This window comes from Pelophylax lessonae, assembly GCF_965119305.1.
Source record: "Pelophylax lessonae genome assembly, chromosome: 5".
Lineage (NCBI taxonomy): Eukaryota > Metazoa > Chordata > Amphibia > Anura > Ranidae > Pelophylax > Pelophylax lessonae.
The window spans coordinates 325535825-325559593 of NC_138772.1; the positions used below are offsets into that span (position 1 = coordinate 325535825).

The following is a 23769-nucleotide window of genomic DNA, read 5'->3' on the forward strand; positions in this document are numbered from 1 at the left end:
GGTGGTCTCTGATTTTCACCTCAATGAGGACATTGTTTTGCCTTCGCTCTGTGCGAAGCCTAAGCATCCTAAGGAGGTTGCATTACATTCCTTGGATGTTGTCAGGGCGATCAGGGTATACCTGTCGTCCACTGAATCCTTTCAGAAATCGGATTCCCTCTTTGTCTTTCCTGAGGGACCTCGGAAGGGCATGGCTGCGTCTGCGGTGACCATTGCCAAATGGATCAGACAGACCATTGTGCAGGCCTATGCTTTGAGGGAACGGGTTCCACCCTTTCCTGTTAAGGCGCACTCTACCAGATCGTTGAGTACGTCCTGGGCCTACCGGCATCAGGCCTCGGTGGCCCAGGTGTACAAGGCTGCGACTTGGTCGTCGGTGCACACCTTTTCCAAATTCTATAAGGTGGATGTTCTGGCATCAGCTGATGCCTCCTTTGGCCGCAAAGTTGTCAGTGCGGCAGTGCCATAGGGGACCCTTTTTTTTTTGTGGGTCCCTGGCTGTTGGGGTGTTTATCCCCTGGGTAATTTGTTTTCCTGGGTTGTTACTGTGCGTGTAAGGTTCCTTTCTCTGATGTGGGTACTGCGTTGCCTTTTCTACGGTTGTGTCTCCCACCCCTCATGTCTACACTGCTTTGGGACATCCCAATAGTGATGACTTATGAGGGGCGGCGACTGTCGGAGGACGTAAGAGAAAACTGAATTTTTGCAAAATCTTACCGTAAAATTCCTTTCTCTAAATCCTCCGACAGTCGCCGCCCCCGCCCCTCTTTTGGGGTTTTTTCTTGTACACCTACTGCTATTCTACCAAACTGAGTTGGGACGGATTACTGCAGGGGGGTATTGACCAGTGGGACAGCCCCCATGGGTGTGTCTATGCTAAATGCTTTGTTCTTTTGACTAAGTCTTATGCCTAGCTACTCCTGCGGAGCGGAAGTCAATACCCAATAGTGATGACTTATGAGGGGCGGCAACTGACAATTCCGTTATGTTAAACTACAGCGGTATCTAAGCCGAAAACCCCAACGCATGAATGTAAAAATGTCTCTGGTCCATAAGTGGTATACAGATGTGAAAGTATGAAACTGTATTTAACAAAAAGCAAACATTTACTATATTGCAGCTTACCAATTCCACTGACAGGGTTGCTTACAATAATCAGCTTTTATTTATATATGTAAAACCTTTATCCCAAAAGGAAAAAAAAACTGACACTGTGACTGTTTATAAAATGTGAGCTGAAGTTTGGCTTCAGTTTATAAGTGTATTTAAATCTGCTAGTACATCTATCACTCCCTCCCCCAGACTGCTGCTGTCCAAAGTTGCCCCCTGTGCTCCTTCATCCAGAATGGGGGCACTCTAATACAGGAGGTATATTACAGGCCAGATCACCAGGTAAAAACAGAGAGAAAACAGCATAAAAATAGAAAACAAATGCAACCGCCACATCTAACCACTTACCAACCAACCACAGTACATATACTGTGGTGGGGCGGCACATGCAGGCACAATCCTGTACATGTACGTCATGTGCCAACTCTGTGTTAGCCAATAACAGATCACTAGTGATCACAGCTGTCATGAATGTAATCAATTTATGACAGTTTAAAACTTTGCTGTTACAATGATCTTCATTTTAACAGCAAACAATTTGTAAAAACAAAAACCCTGATCACTCCCTCAGAGTAGTACAGTGTTATCTATAACAAAAACAACTGGTTACTGTCCACACCTGTAACTGGTCTCTGCAGCAAGGAGCATTGGAAGGGCAATGCATATAACAAGACAAAAAGATTTCCACGCTCTCCTTACCGACCAATCTGCGACCAACCAAATTGATTGGTTGTACTGCAACACTAGATAAGTGTGCAGCTAATGGGGCCTCATTCAAGGCCGCATCGCACAAATACATGACCCCTTAATTAATCTGGTCCACTGAGCCACCATGACAGAGGCGAAAAAAGGTTTCAGCATGGAACCCGCCACCATGTAGGAATTTCGGGCAAGAGATTCCAGCCTCCTATCCGCAGGATCCCTAAACACTGGAGAATCCTCGGTGGGTACCAGAGTGGCCCTGTTCAATCTGGCCACAGTGTAATCCACTTTCGGAGCCACAGACCAGCGCAAATCCGTAGGAGACGCAAAGGGGTAGAGGAGTTGAAACTTCTTTGGCACCACAAAAGTGCGCTTCAAGTTGCGTCATTGTTCATTCACAGTTTCGTGGAACTCAGCGGGGCAAGGGAATACCTGCGCCGCCTTACGGGATCTGAGGGTACCAAAAGAGGACCATTTTCCCGGAGGATTGGATCATCCTCTAAATGTAGTGTTTCCTTAACGGCAATGATCAGTGCATCCATAGCTGCGCGGTCCTCGGCCGTCCCAGGGGGGGAATCATCCACCCCCGCAACCTCAGCCCCCCCCCTCAGACTGAGAAGAGCGAGACCCTTCAAGGGGCACACTATCTACGGCAACCACGTCAGATTCAGATCAGAAGAAAGAGAAAGCCTAGGCCTATTTCTAGTATCCCGTTCAGTCTTTAAAAAATCCACTTTGCACGCTAAAGTCGCAAGTGCGGCAGTCAGAGCATTCAGAGCAGAAGATTCAGAGGAACCTGAAGCATCCACCAAAGCTGGGGGAAATTTGCTGTCCTGGGACTCCATAATAAAAAACTTTTTTTTTTTTAAGGTACTGGCCCTTTAAGCGCACCACGATCCCCCGCAGTACACCGCTATGAAGGATTCTGCAAGCAGACCCCCAAACAGGATTAAGCTGACAGCCAGAGGTATTCCCACAAAAAAACAGCAAAAGTCAGACCCCACCACATGCCTGCCGATCTTGTACAGAAGAAGGAAGCGATGTCACCGCAGGAGGCTGAACTAGGACTTCAGACTAAGGAAACATGGTTGCCCATAGAAAGTAATGGGAGGCTCCGGGAAAATGGTCGCTGACATGGGCTCAGGAGAACACATTGTCACATACAAGATGGCGCCGTAAGGCGCCAAAATACACTACACACATCGCTGCAGAAGCACCCACAGTGAAGCTAGCATGCTGCCCACACCTAAAATGGCGGGCCGGTGGTTTTTAACCGCGCAGCGGTCGCCACAAGTGTCTGAACCTCCACACACACCATAAAGTGTCACATAGGAGAGGGACCCCCACAAACAAACCCACATAGAAAACTAGCTGAGTTAGAGGCCCCGCAGGGACGAGGAGAAAGGGAGCCCCAAAAACGCACAGAAATTAGGGGATACCACAGACACACAGGACTGCCAGCCCCAGACAGAGGCCCCACACAGAATGTACTTACCATACCCAATGGCGTGGGTGCCTCACATCGACGGGAAACCTCCAACCCCAGATGGCGGGGGTGCCGTCAGCCAAAAACTCAGGACGCTAGCAACGCTAAGTAATGCAGAGAAAAAACGCATTTGCAGAAATAAAATCATAAAAAAATAGAAGAAGGCTGTAGCCCCAGCACAGGGAGAGCTTATCTCACTCCTAACTAGGCAGAAGACAAACTGAGTTGGGATGACTGATAGCAGGGGGGTATTGGACCAGTGTGACAGCCCCCATAGGTGTGTCTATGTAAATTACTTTGTTTTTAACAAGTCTTTGGCTAGCTTGCTCCTATGGATAAGAGGTCAATACCCATTGGTGAAGACTGTATGAGTGGGCGGCGACTGTCAGAGGACTCAAAGGAATTTTACGGTAAGATTTTACAAAAATTCAGTTTTTTGACAACAATGCAAAAACGTTATGTTTGGCGTAAAAGCAACACAGCTCATCCCCCTGAACACACCATCCCCACTGTCAAACATGGTAGTTGCAGCATCATGGTTTGGGCCTGATTTTCTTCAGCAGGGACAGGGAAGATGGTTAAAATTGATGGGAAGATGGATGGAGCCAAATACAGGACCATTCTGGAGGAAAACCTGATGGAGTCTGCAAAAGACCTGAGACTAGGACGGAGATTTGTCTTCCAACAAGACAATGATCCAAAACCTAAAGCAAAATCTACAATGGAATGGTTCACAAATAAACATATCCGGGTGTTAGAATGGCCAAGTCAAAGTCCAGACCTGAATCCAATTGAGAATCTGTGGAAAGAACTGAAAAATGCTGTTCACAAACGCTCTCCATCCAACCTCACTGAGCTCGAGCTGTTTTGCAAGGAGGAATGGGCAAAAATTTCAGTCTCTCGATGTGCAAAACTGATAGAGACATACCCCAAGCGACTTACAGCTGTAATTGCAGCAAAAGGTGGCGCTACAAAGTATTAACTTAAGGGGGCTGAATAATTTTGCACGCCCAATTTTTCAGTTTTTTATTTGTTAAAAAAGTTTGAAATATCCAATAAATTTTGTTCCACTTCATGATTGTGTCCCACTTGTTGATTCTTCACAAAAAATTACAGTTTTATATCTTTATATTTGAAGCCTGAAATGTGGCAAAAGGTCGCAAAGTTCAAGGGGGCCGAATACTTTCGCAAGGCACTGTGTATATATATATATATATATATATATATATATATATATATATATATATATATATATATATATATATATATATAGTGTGTGTGTATATATTTATTTATTTTTTTGCATACACAAATTCTAAAGATGAGCACGTATACAGTTGAAGGGATTGTATATTTATCTATCCTTTCTAAGACATACTGATGCTTTCGTTACTTGCAACATTTTTTTGTATTTGTTAACTGAACATATACAGCCCTGTTTTTTTTTTTCTGCTGTACCCTCGCTATAACATTAATACAAAATATGTAGCACTATATATTTGGTTATTTCTGTGCTTTAAAAATATGATGTAGATGCACAGTGACAATTTAGACAACTGTGTTTTTATTAGGAATGACTTAGTTATCCTGATACCAAAGTACAGAAGATAATAAATGCCTACAGTGCAGGTAAAGTCTGTAAAGACAGCATATTCTGTCATGTGCAGCTCTAAGTACAAGAATACTCTTAGTGGTTACCAGTCGTTCCCATTTACTGAGAATGACAGAACTTCCTGCTATCTTCATGATCTTTCCTTATTTTCCTCCCTGTCTAGTAGCTGCCGAAACCGGACACATGATTGATTTGCTTTCACAGACTGTCTGCATTTCATAAAATGTTTTTCCGATTACAGCAGACTGGGGCATTTTTTCATGTATCAAGAATTATCAGCTGGGTAAAAAAAGTGATTATACCTTTATGCTGTTTGTTTTCATACATATCCAAGGTTGGAGAAAAGCCTTTAAATAATGTATTTTATATTTATCCTCAGGACTGGAGATTAGATGGGTAGACTGCTACTTCCCATTTACACACCCATCTTTCGAGATGGAGATCAAGTTTCAGGGGCAATGGATGGAAGTTCTAGGATGTGGTGTCATGGAACAGAAGCTGGTGAATTCAGGTAACAAAAAAAGAAATAATTAAAAAAAAAAAAAAAAAATGATATATATATATTTCTAAATAATCACTTTAAGCTTAACACACAGCTGAAATACATTCTGGGGTCAGGCTGATGAATAGTCTGTAAGGGCCACCTGCTACCTATGCTGCTGAGAAAGTTTATAGCTTGTTTTATCAAATAGCCATCCAACAGGAGAAAGCAGGACCGTACACTAATTATCAGCCTAATGATAAGTCATGTGTTTCTCTGATTAAGCCCATGGAGGGTGAAATGCGTCAGGTGATTGGCATATGGGAGGAGACTAGCTGAACCAATCTTCACACGACTTATCATTAGGCTGATACACAGTGTGCGGCTCTGCTTTTTCTTGTCGGATGGCTGTGCTATTGAGGCTCCTCTTGGGGTACTAGCAATTGGTTATAGTTTTTGGAGCCCAGGTTGATGAATACAATGGCTTTGACTGGTACATATATTTCTCTTACGTCCTCCGACAGTCGCCGACATCTTCATATTCGTCACAATGGGGTATGAGACTTTGCTCCGTAGGAGTAGCTAGGCAACAGAATATGTCAATATTAAAGCTTTTAACATATCCCCACCCCAGGGGGTGGTCCCCTCAGTCTATACCCTCCTGCTTCCTGTTTCATACTTCAGTTTCAATGTCTAGCTTGTCAGGAGTAGCTGGATGTCTCTGTGCTGGGGCATTTTGTCTCAGCCTTTCTCTATTCTTTTTTGATTTTTGTTTGAGTTTTTTCTCTCTCTTTACTTAGCTGTTATTTTTGTCAGCATTAGTTAGTTCTTCTGATGAAGAGCATCATGCGGGCTGGGTCTCGGGCTGATCCCCCTGTTAGCAGGTTGTGGGTCAGTGGCTTCCCAGCCTGCCTTCGAGCGTTCAGCCAGGTAACGCTCCTGGCGCATTGAACGACCCATCCCTGTTCGGTGCAGGGATGCTATGGTGAGGTGGCTACCTCACTGGACGCTGTGTGGTTTCTCAACCCCATATTTGTTGCGTCCTGGCTGCGACTCTCCCTGTCACATGTGCAGTGGCTTGTTCGCCTGTGCGGGTTCCCCACGCCATCTAGGAGGTAAGTGTATCTGTGTGGGGACCTGTCTGTCTGGGGGGTGTCAGTCTGGGACTGTGTTACCCTGCCTGTGTTCACACTGTTAAGTTCCCTATCTCTCTGGCTGCATGCTGTGGGCTGCGAGGAGGGGGGGATGTGCTGCACTATCTGTGTCAGACTGTGAATGTGTGAACGGCTGTGTGCTGTGGGGCATGTTTATTTCATGTTTGGGGCACATTACAGCGACCGCTGCGGCGGTCCGCCATATTTTAATACATGTGGTGTGTTTTCTCCACTTCACTGAGGTGGAGGAGCGGCGTTTTCGGCGCCAAACGGCGCCATTTTGGCAGCGCTCACTCCGGCCGCATGGTCTCACTGCGGGCGGCCATTTTCTTGTAGCCTTCCATAGGCTTTCATAGAGCGCCCTGTGTTGCATAGCTTCCTTTCCCTGGGCGCACCGATCGAGGCAGCAGCAGCAGCGGTGGTCTTTACAGGTTTTTACCTCCCTGTCCCTATTTCCTTGCCTGAGTTGAGTTTTTTTCTCCCTGTGGGGGTCAAACTTGTGCTAGTGTATGTGTGCGGTGGGCAGCGCTCGCCGAGCTTGTTTAAGGGGCTGTTAACCCTTTATTCTCCGGCATGGTATTGGGGCAATGGATTCTCAGGAAAGCAAATTTCCTACCACTTTGGTGGGTGATCAAGGGACTGCTGTTCCCCCCCCCCCTGGGGGGGGGGGGGTTTGGCTGCGGTTGTGGCTAACTTTGCTGCTCAGATGAAAATGCTTGTGGCTGCTCGATCCACAAAACGGCCCAGAGTTTCAATCTCCTCTGATCAGAGGGTGATGGTGAGATGGTGATAGGGCTGCTATAGCTGGGGTCTCCTTGTCGGGGTCCCGTTCCTCCCTGGATCTTGGGGGTCCGAGGTGGAGGCTGAGGTAGAAGGGGTGGATAATTCTCCCCCTGGCTCGCCTGAAGAGCTTGCACTCATGGATGAATTGATTGCTTTTATCAAGCAAACACTGCGTTTGCAGGATGAACCATGTCCTCCTGCTGCCCTGGCAGCTTATGGGACGCAGAGAAGACGCATGACATCGCAGGTCTTTCCTTGCACTGATGTTTTTCTGCGCGCTGTTAAGGAACAATGGCGCAATATACGCGAGCCCTTTGCTGTACCAAGTATCCTTTCACGCCCGCTACTGGTGAGCGGTGGTGTGTGCCACCTCCGGTGGATCACGCGGTGGCGATTTTGAATAAGTCCACTGCGATTCCTGCAGAGGACACCCCGGTGTTCCGGAATGCTACGGACAGGAGGCTGGAGTCTCTTGCCCGTCATACTTACTCTATTACGGGTTCTATGCTAAAGGCTCTATTTGCTTCGCTTATGACAGCCCAGGCTGTCGCGAATTGGACGCAGGTACTCAGGCGCGTCCTGGTGGCTGATTCAGCCTCACCGGCGACATTGGATATGGTGATTCAAATCCATCAGGGTGTCATGTATTTGTGTGATGCGGACTTGGATATAGTACCGTTGGCTGCACGTGTTCACAGTGTGGCGGTATTGTCTCGCCGCCTGGTTTGGTTGCAGTGTTGGTCTGTGGACCAATCTTCGCGCAAGACCTTAGCCAATCTGTCCTATGATGGATCTCGCCTTTTTTGGAGAATCCTTGGATACACTGATAAAGGGGATCACGGGTGGTAAGAGCACGCTCTTGCCCCAATCCCGCAAGGCTAAGGTTGCTCATGGTAAGAAGCATGCTTCTTTTAGGCCCTCTCGGGGGTCCTTTTGTGCCTTTCGGGCGCACTATAAGGGCAAGCCGTTCAAAGGTCAAGGCTCCCAAAAGAAGCCGTGGTCACGTTACCGGAAGTCCAGCCAGTCCGGACCCGCTGCCCATAGCAATGCGGCCTGCAGGGGCGCCCTCACCCAGTTCTGGGGTGGGGGGACGCTTGCTCGGTTTTTCTTCAACCCTGGCTGGCCCGTGTTCGGGACAGGTGGGTTCAGGAAATTGTTCGTTCTGGCTACAAGATCAAGTTTTCTCTCTCGGCCGGAGAGCAGATTTTTTCCCTCAGGAGGTTCCGGTGCCTCATTGGGACAGATTTCGGGGGTTTCTCTTCCAATCTGTTCACGGTGCCCAGGAAGGAGGGCAGGGTACGTCCAATTCTGGACTTACAGGCTCTGACCCGCTTTGTGCCGGTTCGCTAGTTCCGCATGGAATCCCTGCGATCGGTGGTGGCTGCCCTGGTTTCGGGGGAATTCATGGCTTCCATCGACTTGAAGGATGCGTGCCTTCACATCCCGTTTTTCGAGGGTCACCAGAGGTACCTTCGATTCGCCATTGCGGAGGATCACTACCAATTCGTGGCGTTACCTTTTGGTCTCGCTTCGGCTCCACGGTTTTTCGCCAAGGTGCTTGCACCGGTTTCTGGTTTGTTGAGAGCCCAGGGAATCCCTGTCCTGGGGTATCTGGAAGATATTCTGGTTCGGTCTGCGACCAGCCAGGGTCTGGAGGAGGACCTATCCATCACGATGCTGACTCTACAGAAGTTTGGTTGGACGATGATTTTCCAAAGTCGACGCTGTGTTCGTCGATTCGTCTTCCCTACCTGGGAATGATTCTGGACTCGGTCCGGGCGCAGATCTTCCTACCAGACGACAAACTCAGGACTCTTCAGGAAGAAGTCAGGTACCTTAGGGACATTCCGTGCTCGTCACTCCGGACGCGCTTGAGATGTCTGGGGTTGATGGTCTTGGCTTTCGAGACGATTCCCTTCGCCCAGTTTCACACGCGGGGTCTCCAATCGGAGATCCTGTCCAGGTGGGACGAACGACCGCAATCTCTGGATCTCCAGATTTCGTTGGGCCATCGCACCAGAAAGGATCTTCTGTGGTGGCTCCAGTCCCCGGCGGTGTCGGGGGCAAGTCTTTTTGTCCTCTCTCATGGACGGTGGTCACCTCGGATGCCAGCCTGTCGGGCTGGGGTGGTGTTCTGGGCGTTCTGTCCGCCCAGGGAACTTGGTCGGAGGGGGTTTCCTCCCTTCCGATCAACATTCTGGAATTGCGTGCGGTGAATCTCTGCCTTCACCGTTGGCCGGACGGGCTGCAGGGCTATCCGGTTTGGGTGCAGACGGGCAATGCCACGGCGGTGGCTTACGTCAATCGCCAAGGGGGCACCAAGAGAGCCCAAGCGGCTCAGGAAGTGGCCGACATTCTGTCTTGGGCCGAGACACGCGTCTCGGCGATATCGGCGGTTTACATTCCGGGGGTGGAGAACTGGCAGGCGGATTATCTGAAGCCGACAGTCCCCGGACCAGGGGGAATGGTCCTTCCACCCAGATGTCTTCCAGATTTGGTGCGCGAAGTGGGGTCTTTGGCCGCAAGGTTCTTAGTGCGGTGGTTCCTTAGGGTCCCTTGTTTTGGACCTTTGGGCTGTTTGGGATTTCTTTTTATCCCTGGGTTTTTGTTTTTTTCCTGGGTTATTGCTCCCGTTGAGCAAGTTTTTTCTCATGTTGCCCAGCTGGTTTCCTTCCTTTTGTAAGGTTACTTTCTTTGATGTGGAGACTGCGTTGCCTTTAGGCGCGGCTGCGTTTCCCTCCCCTCATGTTTGCACTGCTTTGGGACGTCCCCATTGTGACGAATATGAAGATGGCGGCGACTGTCAGAGGACGTAAGAGAAAACTGAATTTTTGTAAAATCTTACCTGTAAAATTCCTTTCTCTGAGTCCTCCGACAGTCGCCGCCCCCGCCCCTCTTTTGGGGTTTAGGTACTCTACTGCTATTCCACTGAAACTGAATTATGAAACAGGAAGCAGGAGGGTATAGACTGAGGGGACCACCCCCTGGGGTGGGGATATGTTAAAAGCTTTAATATTGACATATTCTGTTGCCTAGCTACTCCTACGGAGCAAAGTCTAATACCCCATTGTGACGAATATGAAGATGGCGGCGACTGTCGGAGGACTCAGAGAAAGGAATTTTACAGGTAAGATTTTACAAAAATTCAGTTTTTGTATTGGATCATTTTATCCAATGTTTTACACTCACTAGCCAACAATAAATTCTGTCTGCAGCCCGTGACCTACTTTAATTGTTCACAGTGTGTAGCGCTGCATTGTTTACAATTAATATGTTTCTGTGTTAAAGAAGTTTGGCATATAGAAAAAAAAAATCAATGTCACCTCTGTGCAGCAGGATTGATGTGATTCTGCAGCTGTCCTATGTCTGCTCTAAGATAAAGAACTGAGTGATCACATGAATGCTTATAGCCTAGTTCTCAGTCTTTACTGGAACAGAGAGCTGTGACTGTCAGTCACTGCTCTCTACTCAACTCCTCCAGTGCTCACTGGATCTCTGGGCTGGAAAGGGGGTGGGTGCAGCTAGCTTTGTCTTTCAGCCACTCACTGAGAGATGGAGCCAGCTGTCAATCTGTCAAATTATGCATGAAATCAGGTACATCTACTGCTTTTGCCAGGTCCTTATACCCAGCTTAAACATAACTCTTGTAGCCTGTCGCCATTCCAACATGAAGATATAGGAAGATGAGAGTTGCACTCTGTAGTTGACTGTATTTGATACCTTATTGTGTTAACGATAAATTGTCTGCATACATATAGTTGCTACCAGAAATAAAAACATACTCCATATAAACGTTTCACCCCAGTGCTTAGAGGGATATCCTTGGAGCTAAGTGTGACTCTCATCTTATATTATAAGAGCTTTGTTAAAGCTGTGGATCTGTGGATTTTGGACGGCTGCCAGCTCTGTTGGAGGATGGCACAAGAAGTATGCTTGTCTTCTCTGCTCAAGAAAGAAGAATGAAGGCACATAGGAAAGCAGGAGCCCTAAATGACTCAATGCCGTGCCCCACTCCCCCCCCCCCCCCAAAGTCCTGCTGTTTAGATGATTACGCATCTAGGTGAATATACTAGAACATAAAATAAACTAATTGAATGAATACATAACTTTATTTCCGATTTCATTAAACTACAGCTATACTCCAAAGAAAACAATGGATTCAGATGGGCTTGTGCAATGCCAGATTCAGAAATAAAAAGCTTTATTGGTTGCTCTTTTTAAAATGTATATGTGTTTATCTGTCAGAAATAATTTTTCTATTTCGTTCATTGATGGACACAGCTCCTGATCTTCCTAACCATTGGGTTATACTGCCCCCTACAGGAGTAGGACACTAGGCAGAAAAAAAAGTCTGGCTACATCTATGCACGCATACCTCAGCTCCGCACATGCCGCGACGTAGCCCCACCAGACAGGGGCTGGCCTGCAAGTTAAACACCTCGCGGGGTTGCATATGACTAGGTTTCGGCCCGAGTCGCAGCGTTCCTCCTGGCCAACAGCCCCCCATTTCGATGGAGAGGAGGTTTTGTCTGGAGCAGTTGCCCGCCTGGTTCCTGGTATGGTAAGTGACTGTACCCCCCTGAATGGTTTTGGGGTGGACGTGGGCCCCTCCATGGGATGGTTGGACCCCTGGGTTCCCCTCCTTCCCATTAGGCACCCCTCTCGTCGGTCTGGGTTTCCTTGTGTTCCATATCGCCCCCGATCCCCCCCTCCTTCACTAACACTGGGGCTGTGGGGTGGCCTGGTCCACCGCTTGAGGTGGGGACAGGGTGCTGTGCTGGCAAAGGGGGGCGGTTGGCTGCACCGTCGGCAATCGGGTGATCGGCTGTGGGAGGTCCTCTCTATCTCTGCTGAGGATCCATTGGGGGTCCTATCCACCCATCGATGCACTCGTGGAGTCCTTTTTGTCCCGGGGGGAGGTGACGGGCGGGCATAAAGTGCCCCCCCGCCTTCTCCTGCCTCATCTGTCTCATCAGATCCTAAATCTAATTCGGCCACCACAGATGTGGGTCATTCTGGTGGGTCTGCGACCACGTGCCCTGAATCCTGAGATAGTGAGGAGGATTCCTCCACTTCTGTCCCCGTGCACGAAAAGACACTGGTGGCCGCACTGATTGTATCTGTGCTTGAGACTTTAAAGTTGGAGAACGCAGCTGCGGCTGCGACAGAGGCATAGCTTCCCTTTGGCACTCACAAGCCATCCAGAGCGACAAGGTGTTCCCTTTCCCCTCCTATTTTGACAGAATTGTCACTAAAGAGTGGGGCGGACCAAAGCGCCCCCTTGAGGTCCCTAAGCAAGTTGCTAGGGGATACCCCTATGAGGAGTCCCTTGTTAAAAAGTGGACTGTTCCACCAGTGGTGGACCCTTAAGTTTACGGATTAAACAAGGCAACTATAATTCCGGTTGAAGAGTCCCCGGCCTATAAGGACCTGGCTGACAGGAAGGCAGAGGATGTGGCCCGAAAATTGTACACCCAGGCTGGTTCGGCACTGAGGCCGATATTCACCATTGCCCTGGTGTTGAAGACTCTGAGCGAATGGGCTAAGCTTTTGCGCCGTGACCTGGAGGGGGAGTAGCTCCCCCCTGTCTTTGCTGAGCTGGCTGACCAGCTGATCCAGGGGCTGCAGTTTATCTGTGATGCCTCTTTGGATGTGGCTCCCCTAGTGGCTCGGCTCTGTTTCAGCAGTGGTCCTTTGGCGTGTCTTTTGGCTCAAATGCTGGTCTGCGGACCAGACTTCTATACAGGTCTGACTGATCTTCCCTTTTCAAGGAGATCGCCTGTTTGGTGCTACCTTGGATGACATCATTAAAGGTCTCACGGGGGGGGGGGGGGGGGAGAGTACCTTTCTTCTGCAGGCTACTAAGGGCAAGGACCCTCATCGTAGACGTGGGCTCTCCTTCTCGCCTCATAAAAAGTTTTTTTCATTCCTCGGGGTCGACTGACAAGTGATCAAAGCCCTTTGGGGCCTCATCTAGAGGATCCAAGTGACCTTGGTCTGGAAAGTCAAGTGCAAGCTTCTCCAGACCCACGAACAAGGCACCTTCAGCACGAAGGTGCGTCCTTACCTGTATCTGGGGTGGGGGATGTCTTTGCTGGTTCCTGGATCTGTGGACTCCCCTGGTACAGGACAAGTGAGTCATTTGGTCCGGCTACAAGATTGAGTTTCATTCTTACCCTCCGGTAAGGTTCTTCCTTCCAATGTGCAACTGTCCCCGGTCCGCTTACAGGCTCTTTTTGGGGCAGTGCAAGACCTTATACTTAAAAGGGTTATGGTCCCAGTTCTGACTTCGGAACGTTTTCAGGGGTTTTACTCAAACCTGTTTACAGTCCCCTGGAAGGAAGGCAAGGTGTTTCCAGTTCTGGACCTCAAGGCGCTGAACTGCTTTGTGTGGGTGCAGAAGTTCAGAATGGAGTCCATTTGCACGGTGGTGGCTTCCCTGGATCAGGGGGATTTTCTTTTTTCTTGCCTCCATCAACATCAAGAACGCTTACCTTCACATTCCAATGTCTGTCGGTCTCCAGCGATTCCTCCGCTTTGCCGTGGGAGAGGAGTATTATCAGTTTGTGGCGTTACCCTTTAGTCCCACTTCTGCTCCTCAGGAATTCACAAAAGTGTTGGCCCTGGTGCTAGCGTTGTTATGTCAATGGGGGATCATGATATTGGGCTACTTGGACGACCTCCTTGTGCGAGCCGAGTCTCCTACTGCTTTGGTGGAAAACCTGGAAATCACCATACGAGCTTGAGGGAGTTTGCCTATATTCTGAATTTTCAGAAGTCTGCTCTGGTTCCGTCCATAAAGCTGGACTATCTGGGTCTGGCTCTGGACTCAACCTTAGCCAGAGTGCTCCTTCCTCTGGACAAACTCCAGAAACTGCAGGCTGCAATTCGTCTCCTGCAATTCGTCCAGCAGATGGCTATCCCTGTGGACTTGCATGCGGGTGCTGGGCCTGACTGTTCCGTTTGCACAGTTCCGTACAAGGTCCAGGCAAGGGAGATTCTGGCCAAATGGGACAAGAATCTGCAGTCTCTGGACAGTCAGATCCGGCTGAGCTGAGGAAGAAAAGAGTCCCTGATGTGGTGGCTTCGTACTTCGGCTGGGCAAATCCTTGGTCCCCTTGTATTGGACAGTGGTCACTACGGATGGGAAGGCGTCCTCGGGGTTCTGGCTCAACAGAAAGGTGCAGAGGTTTGTGGCTTGGTAACAGATCCTCTAGGGGACGCCACAGATGCGCTGGTGGCTCCATGGGGTCAGTATCATTCTATTTAGGCCATCCCTCCTCTCAAGCTTCTGCCAAGACTTCTACACAGGATTGAGGCAGAAGGGATTCTGGTCATCTTAGTGGCCCCGGACTGGCCTTGCTGGGCTTGGTAGGCTCATCTGTTGCGGCTGGTTGCTGACGTTCCTTAAAAGCTTCCTCTCAGGGAGGATCTGCTGTCCCAAGGACCAATCTTCCATCCTCTTTACAGTCGCCGGCTTGGCTGTTGAATGCCAGGTGCTGATGGATAGAGTCAGCGGTTCCAACTCTGTTGAAAGATTGGAAGATCTACCATTGTACATGGAAGACAAACATTGCGTTGTATGAGTCTCTTGGGGTTCATCCTCGCTCTTTTTCGGTGGCTCTGATCTTGAACTTCCTTCAACAGGGGGGCGGGGGGTTGAGCAGAAACTGATCTTGAGTACTATCAAGGGTCAGGTGTCGGTCTTAGTGGTCTTCTTTCAACGGCCCTTGGCCACATACTCCCTGGTACGTACTTTTCCTGAGGTAATTAGGCACTTGACCCCTCCTCTGCGGTCTCTGTTGCCGCCTTGGGACCTCATGTTGGTGCTCTCAGTCTTCCCTTCCAACCTGCACTTGTCCCCAGGTTTACTTACGGGTCTCTTTAGGGTAGTGCAAGACTTGTGCCTTTAAGGGTCGAAGGGTCGGTTCAGATTTCCGAATGTTTTCAGGGGTTTTTACTCAAACCTCTTTACAGTTCCCAAGAAGGAAGGCAAGGTACGTCCATTTCTGGACCTCAAGGCGATAAACTGCTGTGCGACTACCTTTGGTCTCACCTCCGCTCCTTGGGGCTTCACAAAAGTGTTGGCCCGGGTGCTGGCATTGTTTGAGCCAGAGGGGGATCGCAGTACTGTGGGAATTTGGACGATCTTATTCTGCGAGCTGCCCTGATGGACAACTGGAAACTGCTCTGTGAAATTTGGGGGAAGTTTGATTGGATTCTGAACCTTCAGGAGTCTGCTTTGGTTCTGTCAAAAAAAAACTGGGCTATCTGGTTCTGACTATGTCCTCAGCCAGTGTGTTTCTTCCTCTGGAAATACTCCAGACATTTTAGGAGGCAATTCAGCATTTGTTGTTTAGCAGACAGTCATCCCTCCAGGCTTGCATGTGGTTCTGGGTCTGATGGTGTCCACCCTTGAGGTAGTCTGTTTGCACAATTCCACACATCTCTGTTAAAGAGTTTCTGGTGAAAGGGGACAAGGATCCATGGTCTCTAGAGGAGACTTCATTTTCTGGCACTTTGACAGGGAAATTTCTTTCTCCCCCTGTACTGGGCGGTTGTCACCACAGATGCCAGCCTGTCTGGGTGGGGAGGCACCCTTAGCACAGATGTGCTCAGGAGGTCTGGACTCTGGCAGAGTCCAGACTGCCGATTAATGTTCTGTAACTCCGAGCGATCAGCCTTTGTCTGGTTCTTTGGACAGTTCGTCTTCACGGATGTCCGGTACTAATTAATTTGGACAATGCCACGGCCATGGTCTATGTCAATCACCTAGGGGGCTCAAGTAGTGTCCTGGCGGCTCGGTAAGTAGCCAGCATTCTAAGGTGGGCTGACCGATTCGTTCCAGCCCCCTCAAATTTCTGCCACGACTCCTGTGCAGGATCAAAGCAGAAGGGTTTCCATCCAGACTGACCTCGCCAGTCTTGATACGCCGATGCTCCTTGGGGGCTTCCGCTCAGGTAAGATCTGCTGTCCCAAGGACCGAACCTCTATCCTGCTTTACAGTCGCTGGCTTTGACAGCATGGCTGTTGAAAGCCAGGTGCTGAAGGATGGAGGTTTGTCTGAGTCTGTGATTTCAACGCTGTTGACAGCTAGGTAATCTACTTCTAGGAAGATCTACCTTTGTACATGGAAGACATACATTGCGTGGTGTGAGTCTCTTGGGGTTCATCCTTGCTCCTTCTCGGTGGATCGGCTCTTAACCCTCCTTTAACGGGGGGTTGAACAGAAATTGGCCTCGAGTACCATCAAGGGCCAGGTATCTTCTTTGATGGTCTTTTTCCAATGACCTTTGGCCTCATTTTCCCTGGTGCATGTCTTTCTTCAGGGTGTCCGACATTTGGTTCCTTCAGTGCGGGCTCCGTTGCCGCCCTGGGATCTTAATGTGGTGTTTTCCGCTCTACAGAAGCCTCCCTTTGAAAATATTTGGGTGGTTTCCCTGCTTGCGCTGCCCAGAAGGTGGCCTTTTTTTGGTGGCTATTATCTCTGCATGCAGGGTGTCGGAACAGGCGGTGTTATTATGTCGTTCACCTTATTGGTGATTTACAAAGATAAGGTGGTGCTTTGCCCCTGTCCGTCATTCCTTTCTAAGGTGGTCTCTGACTGTCATTTGAATGAAGACATTGTGTTGCCTTCCCTGTGTCCCAGTCTAAACATCCAAAGGAAATTAACTTGCTTGCCTTAGATGTGGTGCGACTATGGGGGAGAGAGAAATTGGGACTTTATATGAGACTCCTGACCAACAGAGTCTCCATCCCTAATGCATTGAAGCAAAAACAACAAAAGCAAAATTGGGACTTTATATGAGGTGTGACCAGCCACAGAATAGACATGAATACATAATAAGAGGGACCAGAGGATTATATTAAAATCGTATATTTATTGACAGTCTGTAGAACAAATAGTGATAAATCCAAAATGTTCAGTAAAAACATGTAACCCATGGTAATGGGGTATACATGAGTGAAACATAGGTAGGTATGCATAGTCTAAGACAGAGATACATAGTAATGCGATATTATCCTGGTATATACTGTGATATTTGGGGGGTGTTTAGCTTGAGTGCAGAGCCTACCAGTGAGCTTAGTCCACGCAGTTGTGCCGTTTAAGGGCTTGTTGGCCCACTTTTATTAAAGGAAAATATGAAGAAACGCAAGTCCAATAACTTAACAGTTGCCCATGCAGGGGTTTCAGCTTTCCACAGCAATAATGTAAATGAAAAATCCAAAGCCACCTGGCTCTCTAGAAGAACCACTGCTCAGGCTTTAAGCCTCGACCCTCTTGGCCATCTAACAGAGTTCCTGTACAAACACTGTACCTCAGTTAGCACACTTTCTCCAGCTTCCTTGCTGTTCTAGCCCAAAGGCTCACCATCTACTCGTACCGTGCAGACATGCACCCTTCTCCCTTGCACGCCAGGACTCCTCAGGAGGGTGGAGCCCAGAACCCTGGTCCTGTCTGTCTTAAAAGGCCCAGATCCACCTGCACAATCAGTGTGCTGGCTGTTCCTAAGACCTGGTCCCAGGATTGGAGATTTCCTCCCACCCAGATCGCTTGGAAATCTCCAGACTCCAGGTCCCCAACTGGACTTTATCCACCATAGGGGAACATAAAAACCCAGTCTTCTCCCAGGAAAACAGTCCTCCTGGAGCCCCTCAACCTGCCTGGTTGATAATCCTGGGAGAAATACCTGCTCACCACTAGTTGCACTGCCGCAATACAAATAAGTAAATAGAACTTAAATAAAGTAATGGATACAGGGTATAATATCAACAACTTGTAATAGATAGCATTGCCTGTGTTGAACTCAACGCGTTTCGTGAAAATTTTACTACATCAGGAGTAGGCATGTTTCAAGCGTCTAGAGAAGATATATATAAATGAGCAACAGTGGATACAATAAACAAGTAAACCTCACAAACCTAAGAGAGGTATAGCTTACAATGAGGTAGCGTAGCATCCGGTAATAGGTTCCGCCTGGGAACTGAGGGGGCGAGGCCTGCGTGCGTCAAGCAGGTATATTATTGAAATGATATATAGAGTGAGGATCTCCAAAAAGGATCACAGACAGCCTCCACTGATAATACAGGTATGGATCTATGGGGGTGACGAAGGTAGTATGAGTAAATAAATATATAGAATAATGGTAGTAGATAAACAAGTGAGGCTGTTGATAGGATCCAGAAGAGCCAGAAAACAAAAAGAGTGATGTTGTGCGGCAATTAGGGAGTACCTGGCAGCTATAAGTCTTTTAGGAAGTCAGACTCTCTATTTGTGCTCATGGACAGACCTCACAAAGGGTTTTCCGCTTCTTCTTTGACCATTTCCAGATAGATCAGACAGATGGTAGTTCAGGCCGATTGCATCAGGGGTCAGGTTCCTCCTTTCCCAGTCAAGAAGCACTCTACGAGGACGCTTAGTGTCTTCTGGGCTTCCGTCATCAAGCGTCAGTGACGCAGGTTTGCAAGGCGGCCACCTGGTCATCGGTGCACACTTTTACAAAATTTTTATAAACTGGATGTGTTGGCGTCTACGGATGCTTCTTTTGGCCACAAGGTTTTGCTGGCTGCTGTTTAGATGACCTGGTCCTCTTTGAGAGTGTATTGTTTATTTCAGGTGATCTCCGGTTGTTAATGGATGAGCTCTATGTTACCTGGTTGGCTATGGTTAGGCTTGGGAATTTTTTTCAGCTTTTTTCCCACCCCTCATGTTTAACACTGCTTTATGATGTCCCAATGGTTAAGAAGAATCAGGAGCTTTGTCCATCAATGAAGGAACGAGAAAATAGGATTTTTAACTTACCGTAAAATCCATTTCTCTGATGTTCATTGATGGACACAGCACCCAATCCTCTGTGGAGTTGGTTTTCTTCTTACACTGCTTGTAACAAAACTGTGAGTGCCTATAGCCTATAGTAGTGAGAAGAGGCTATAATATAAGCATAATAAAATATGTCAGCTGGGAATAATACAATTTAAAAGTGAATAAAGTTGGGGTAAAGGGTCTCCATATTCAGATTGGTCCCAAAGTTCCCAATATTTATTAAATTGCAGAACAGTATCATGTATAGTAGCAGTCAGGTATTCCTTTCCCTGAATTTCAACAATAAGTTCTTAAAAATGAGTTTGAGACAGAGGGTCAGTTGACAACCTGTATAAAGGAATAGCTCTCTTGGCAGCCAGGAGGATATAGGAAATTTAAATGTTTGACGAGTTTAGCAACACCGCTCATTATAAGAGTTAAAATGCAGAAGTCCAGATCTTCTACCATATATATATATTTTTATTTTTTTTTTTTTTTGGGGGGGGGGGGGTAGTTGCAGTATGTGTACCCATTTATGCATATAAAAGTGAGTTTCCCCTGTAATAAAAGCTGCTTCTTGTAGAATGCGATAAAAAGAGGCCACTGGATGTAACTGGTAGGGGCCCTGTGAATACAAATATTCAAAACTAGTAGGTTTATCCAAAGCAAAAGATGCAGACATGGAATGGAAAAAATGTTTACTTTGCAAAAAAAAATAAAACATATTAGTAGGGGTATGGAATTTTCCCCATAGCTCCTCAAAGATTGCAGGTTACAGGGTGTACGAGGTTAGGCTCGGTTCACACTTGTGCGATGCGGGAACGCTGCGAATATGCAGCGTGTTCCCGCATCGCATCCGCACATCTGGCAGTTCACACTGCCATATGCGATTAAATGTTAATGACACCCCCAGTTTGATCGCATATCGCAGTGCGATCTGACAGTTCGCAAAGGATCGGATCGCACAAGTGTGAACCACTGTGCGATCCGATTCTGAGGCGGCTCAAAAAATGCCCCATGTGCGTGTTTGGTGCGGATACAGTGCGAATTCAGCCATACAAAGTGTATGGCTGAACTCGCATCCGCACATGAGATTGCATATAATGAAGGAGCAGTGCGCTCCAAATTACATGCGATCTCGCAAACCGCAATAATGTGAACCGACACTTACAGAGTTGAAAAAGAGAAGCCTCCAGCCATGGTAGCATACAACCAAAAGACAGTAATACCGTAATAAATAAAACATTGTATGGGAGGGGGGGGGGCATGGTGAAGGAAGTATTTCTGAAAACATTTATGCCAAATTGTTAGAGTAAAAAAAATTGAAGCAATGCCCATAAGTCTCAATATAGAATCATTGCATAAGGGCTCTGACCACACAAGGGGACATGGATGCACGGGATTCAGGGAGCCCCTTTCAGTTTCCGACAATCTGTTAGAAGCTGTCCGACTAGACCATGAAATTACGGTTCAGAGTTGGTATGCATAATAGACATACACTTTTACTTCCATAAAAACTCTTTTTCAAAGATGATCAAAAGATCCAGAGATATACATATGCATTAAACCATATCTAAACCTGTAAAAACTGAGATTGGCCTGCCCCATGCTGCCTCCTTCCTAGTAGTTATTTAATGGGATGGGCAGTTTCATGGTTGTGGAAAGGCTTAGGAAAGTAAAAGTTGATATTTGCATAAAACCTCAGCTGTTTCTGAGGATCCATTGATTTTTTTTCACATTAAATTTGCACTGAAGATATTTTCTAAAAATGCATTTTTTTATTTTTTGCTCAGTATGAATTGAACATATTTGTTACAAGCTTGCTTTAAATTGTATGTAAGTCTTCAGAGCAATGTTTTTTTTCCCTAAACATGTTACATATTTACTGATGTGAATGTATAGTATGTAAAGCACTGTGTAAATGGTCATTATAAATACCTGCAATACAAATAGTGCTGTCATTGGCCCTAATGATTCTAGACCTACATTTTAGTCACTGATATGCAGATTCCTTTTTCATTGTTTTTAACATAGCTCTTCATAACTGAGCATTTGACTTGTTCTGTATTATAGATCTGCCTCACCATATCTTGCATTTGAGTATAGCGGAAATTTTACATTTATTGTTAACATACCTATTATGCTAGATCAGGGATCATCTGTGTATTGTATCTGTTGGATCTATGCTATGCTGAGTCATTAGTAATTCAAATTGTTCTATATGCAGACATATACCAGGTCTATTTTGTACTCTGGAAAGTTCATAAATCCAGTTCCATCTTTAAAGGGATAACTACTTTGGACTCTGATGCCTGATGGGTGCTATCTCTAGACATACTGACACACAACTAGATAAAAGTACATTTGCCAGTTGTAGCTCACTTGTTTCACAGTTGATTTAGAATCATAAAGGATTAAAAATACCAATTAAAATTGTTATCAGTCTAGTACATTTACACAGCTCTTGACTTCCCAGCAGTTTTGTGTGGTTTATTGTCCATAATAAATGTCACCATGTGCCTTTATCTCTGTTTGCTTATGAAAGGTACTGATTGATCTCAAATATGGACATATAAGCTTTGTAGTTCTAACATTTTCTGTGGATCATGTCATGATTTGCATTAAATGCTGGGACAACTAATCGGCCAGGTGTTTCGTAGGCACAGATTTACTCTTTAATATATGCAAATATTTAAATTAAATATAAGTTGTGGGTTTGAAATTAACTTTAAAATTTATGGAGTATACATATGCATGTGCTCATATCTTTTTTTTCTTCTAAACAGAATAAAACGGTTGAACAGATGGTGATAAGAAATTATTTGTATATTTATGCCATGCCTAAAAAAATGCAATGTATGCCATTTCATTTTATGCTGTGGCCAAAAATAAAAAATGTGAATTACTGCTTAAGTTCACAATCACCCTGCAGTCAATAAAATTTATCTCATGTCTTATTCATAATTTGACCCAAGTCAGTGTTAGGAACCATCAATTCCCACTTGCCTTGACCTGTAGAGGTTCCCTGCTTTTACACTTGGCGACTTACTGGTTGGCAATGCCCTCCTTCAACCAGAAAGCCAAATGCAAGGTTCAAGAAAGCCAAAACCGAGACAAGCTGCAGGATAATCAAATGCTAAGTGTAAATTCTGCTTAAGTGAGTAAACCCCACACTTTTCATGTGACAACACTGAAGAAATGACACTTTGCTACAATGTAAAGTAGTGAGTGTACAGCTTGTATAACAGTAAATTTTATGTCCCCTCAAAATAGCTCAACACACAGCCATTATTGTCTAAACCACTGGCAACAAAAGTGAGTACACCCCTAAGTCAAAATGTCCAAATGGGGCCCAACGTGTCAATATTTTGTGTGGCCACCATTATTTTACAGCACTGCCGTAACCCTCTTGGACATGGAGTTCACCAGAGTTTCACAGGTTGCCACTGGAGTCCTCTTCCACTTCTCCATGACAACATCCCGGAGCTGGTGGATGTTAGAGACCTTGCGCTCTTCCACCTTCCATTTAAGGATGCCCCACGGATGCTCAATAGGGTTTAGGCCTGGAGACATGCTTGGCCAGTTCATCACCTTTACCCTCAGCTTATTTAGCAGGACAGTGGTCAACTTGAAGGTGTGTTTGGGGTTGTTATCATGTTGGAATACTGCCCTGGGTCACTCTCCGAAGGGAGGGGATAGTGCTCCGCTTTAGTATGTCACAGTACATGTTGGCGTTCATAGTTCCCTCAATTACCTGTAGCTCCCCAGTGCCAGTAGCACTCATGCAGCCCCAGACCATGACACTCCCACCACCATGCTTGAATGTAGGCAAGACACACTTGTCTTTGTAATCCTCCCATGCTCGAATGTAGGCAAGACACACTTGTCTTTGTACTCCTGGTTGCAGCCACACACGCTTGACACCATCTCAACCAAATAAGTTTATCATGGTCTCATCAGACCACAGGACATGGTTCCATTAATCCTTGTCCTTAGTCCACTTGTCTTTAGCAAACTGTTTGCGGGCTTTCTTGCGCATCATCTTTAGAAGAGGCTTCTTTCTGGGACGACAGGCATGCAGACCAATTTGATGCAGTTTGGGACTTATGGTCTGAGCACTGACAGGCTGGCCCCCCACCCCTTTAACGTCTGCAGCAATGCTGTCAGCACTCATATGTCTATTACCCAAAGACAACCTCTGGATGTGACACTGAGCATGTGCACTCATCTTCTCTGGTCGAACATGGCGAGGCCTATTCTGAGTGGAACCTGTCCTGTTAAACCGCTGTATGGTCTTGGCCACCATGCTGCAGTTCAGTTTCGGGGGACTTGGCAATTTTCTTATAGCCAGGGCCATCTTTATGTAGACTAACAATTCTTTTTTCAGATCCTCAGAGAGTTCTTTGCCATGATGTGCCATATTGAACTTCTAGCGACCAGTATGAGAGAGTGAGAGCGATAACACCAAATTTAGCACACCTGCTCCCCATTCACACCTGAGACCTTGTAACACTAAATAGTCACATGACACCGGGGAGGGAAAATGGCTAATTAGGCCCAATTTGGACATGTTAACTTAGGGGTGTACTCACTTTTGTTGCCAGGGGTTTAGACATTAATGGCTGTGTGTTGAGTTAT

At 46.8% G+C, this 23769-nt stretch overlaps 1 protein-coding gene across 1 annotated transcript in view; it reads left to right on the plus strand.

The window, feature by feature from the left end:
• The window catches only part of FARS2 (phenylalanyl-tRNA synthetase 2, mitochondrial), a 697584-nt gene that overhangs the window by 289162 nt on the left and 384653 nt on the right, over nt 1–23769 (plus strand). Inside the window, exon 5 of the mRNA XM_082257348.1 lies at nt 5290–5421. Within this exon, the coding sequence (XP_082113474.1) occupies nt 5290–5421 (132 nt within the window). The remainder of the gene's footprint in view (nt 1–5289; nt 5422–23769) is intronic.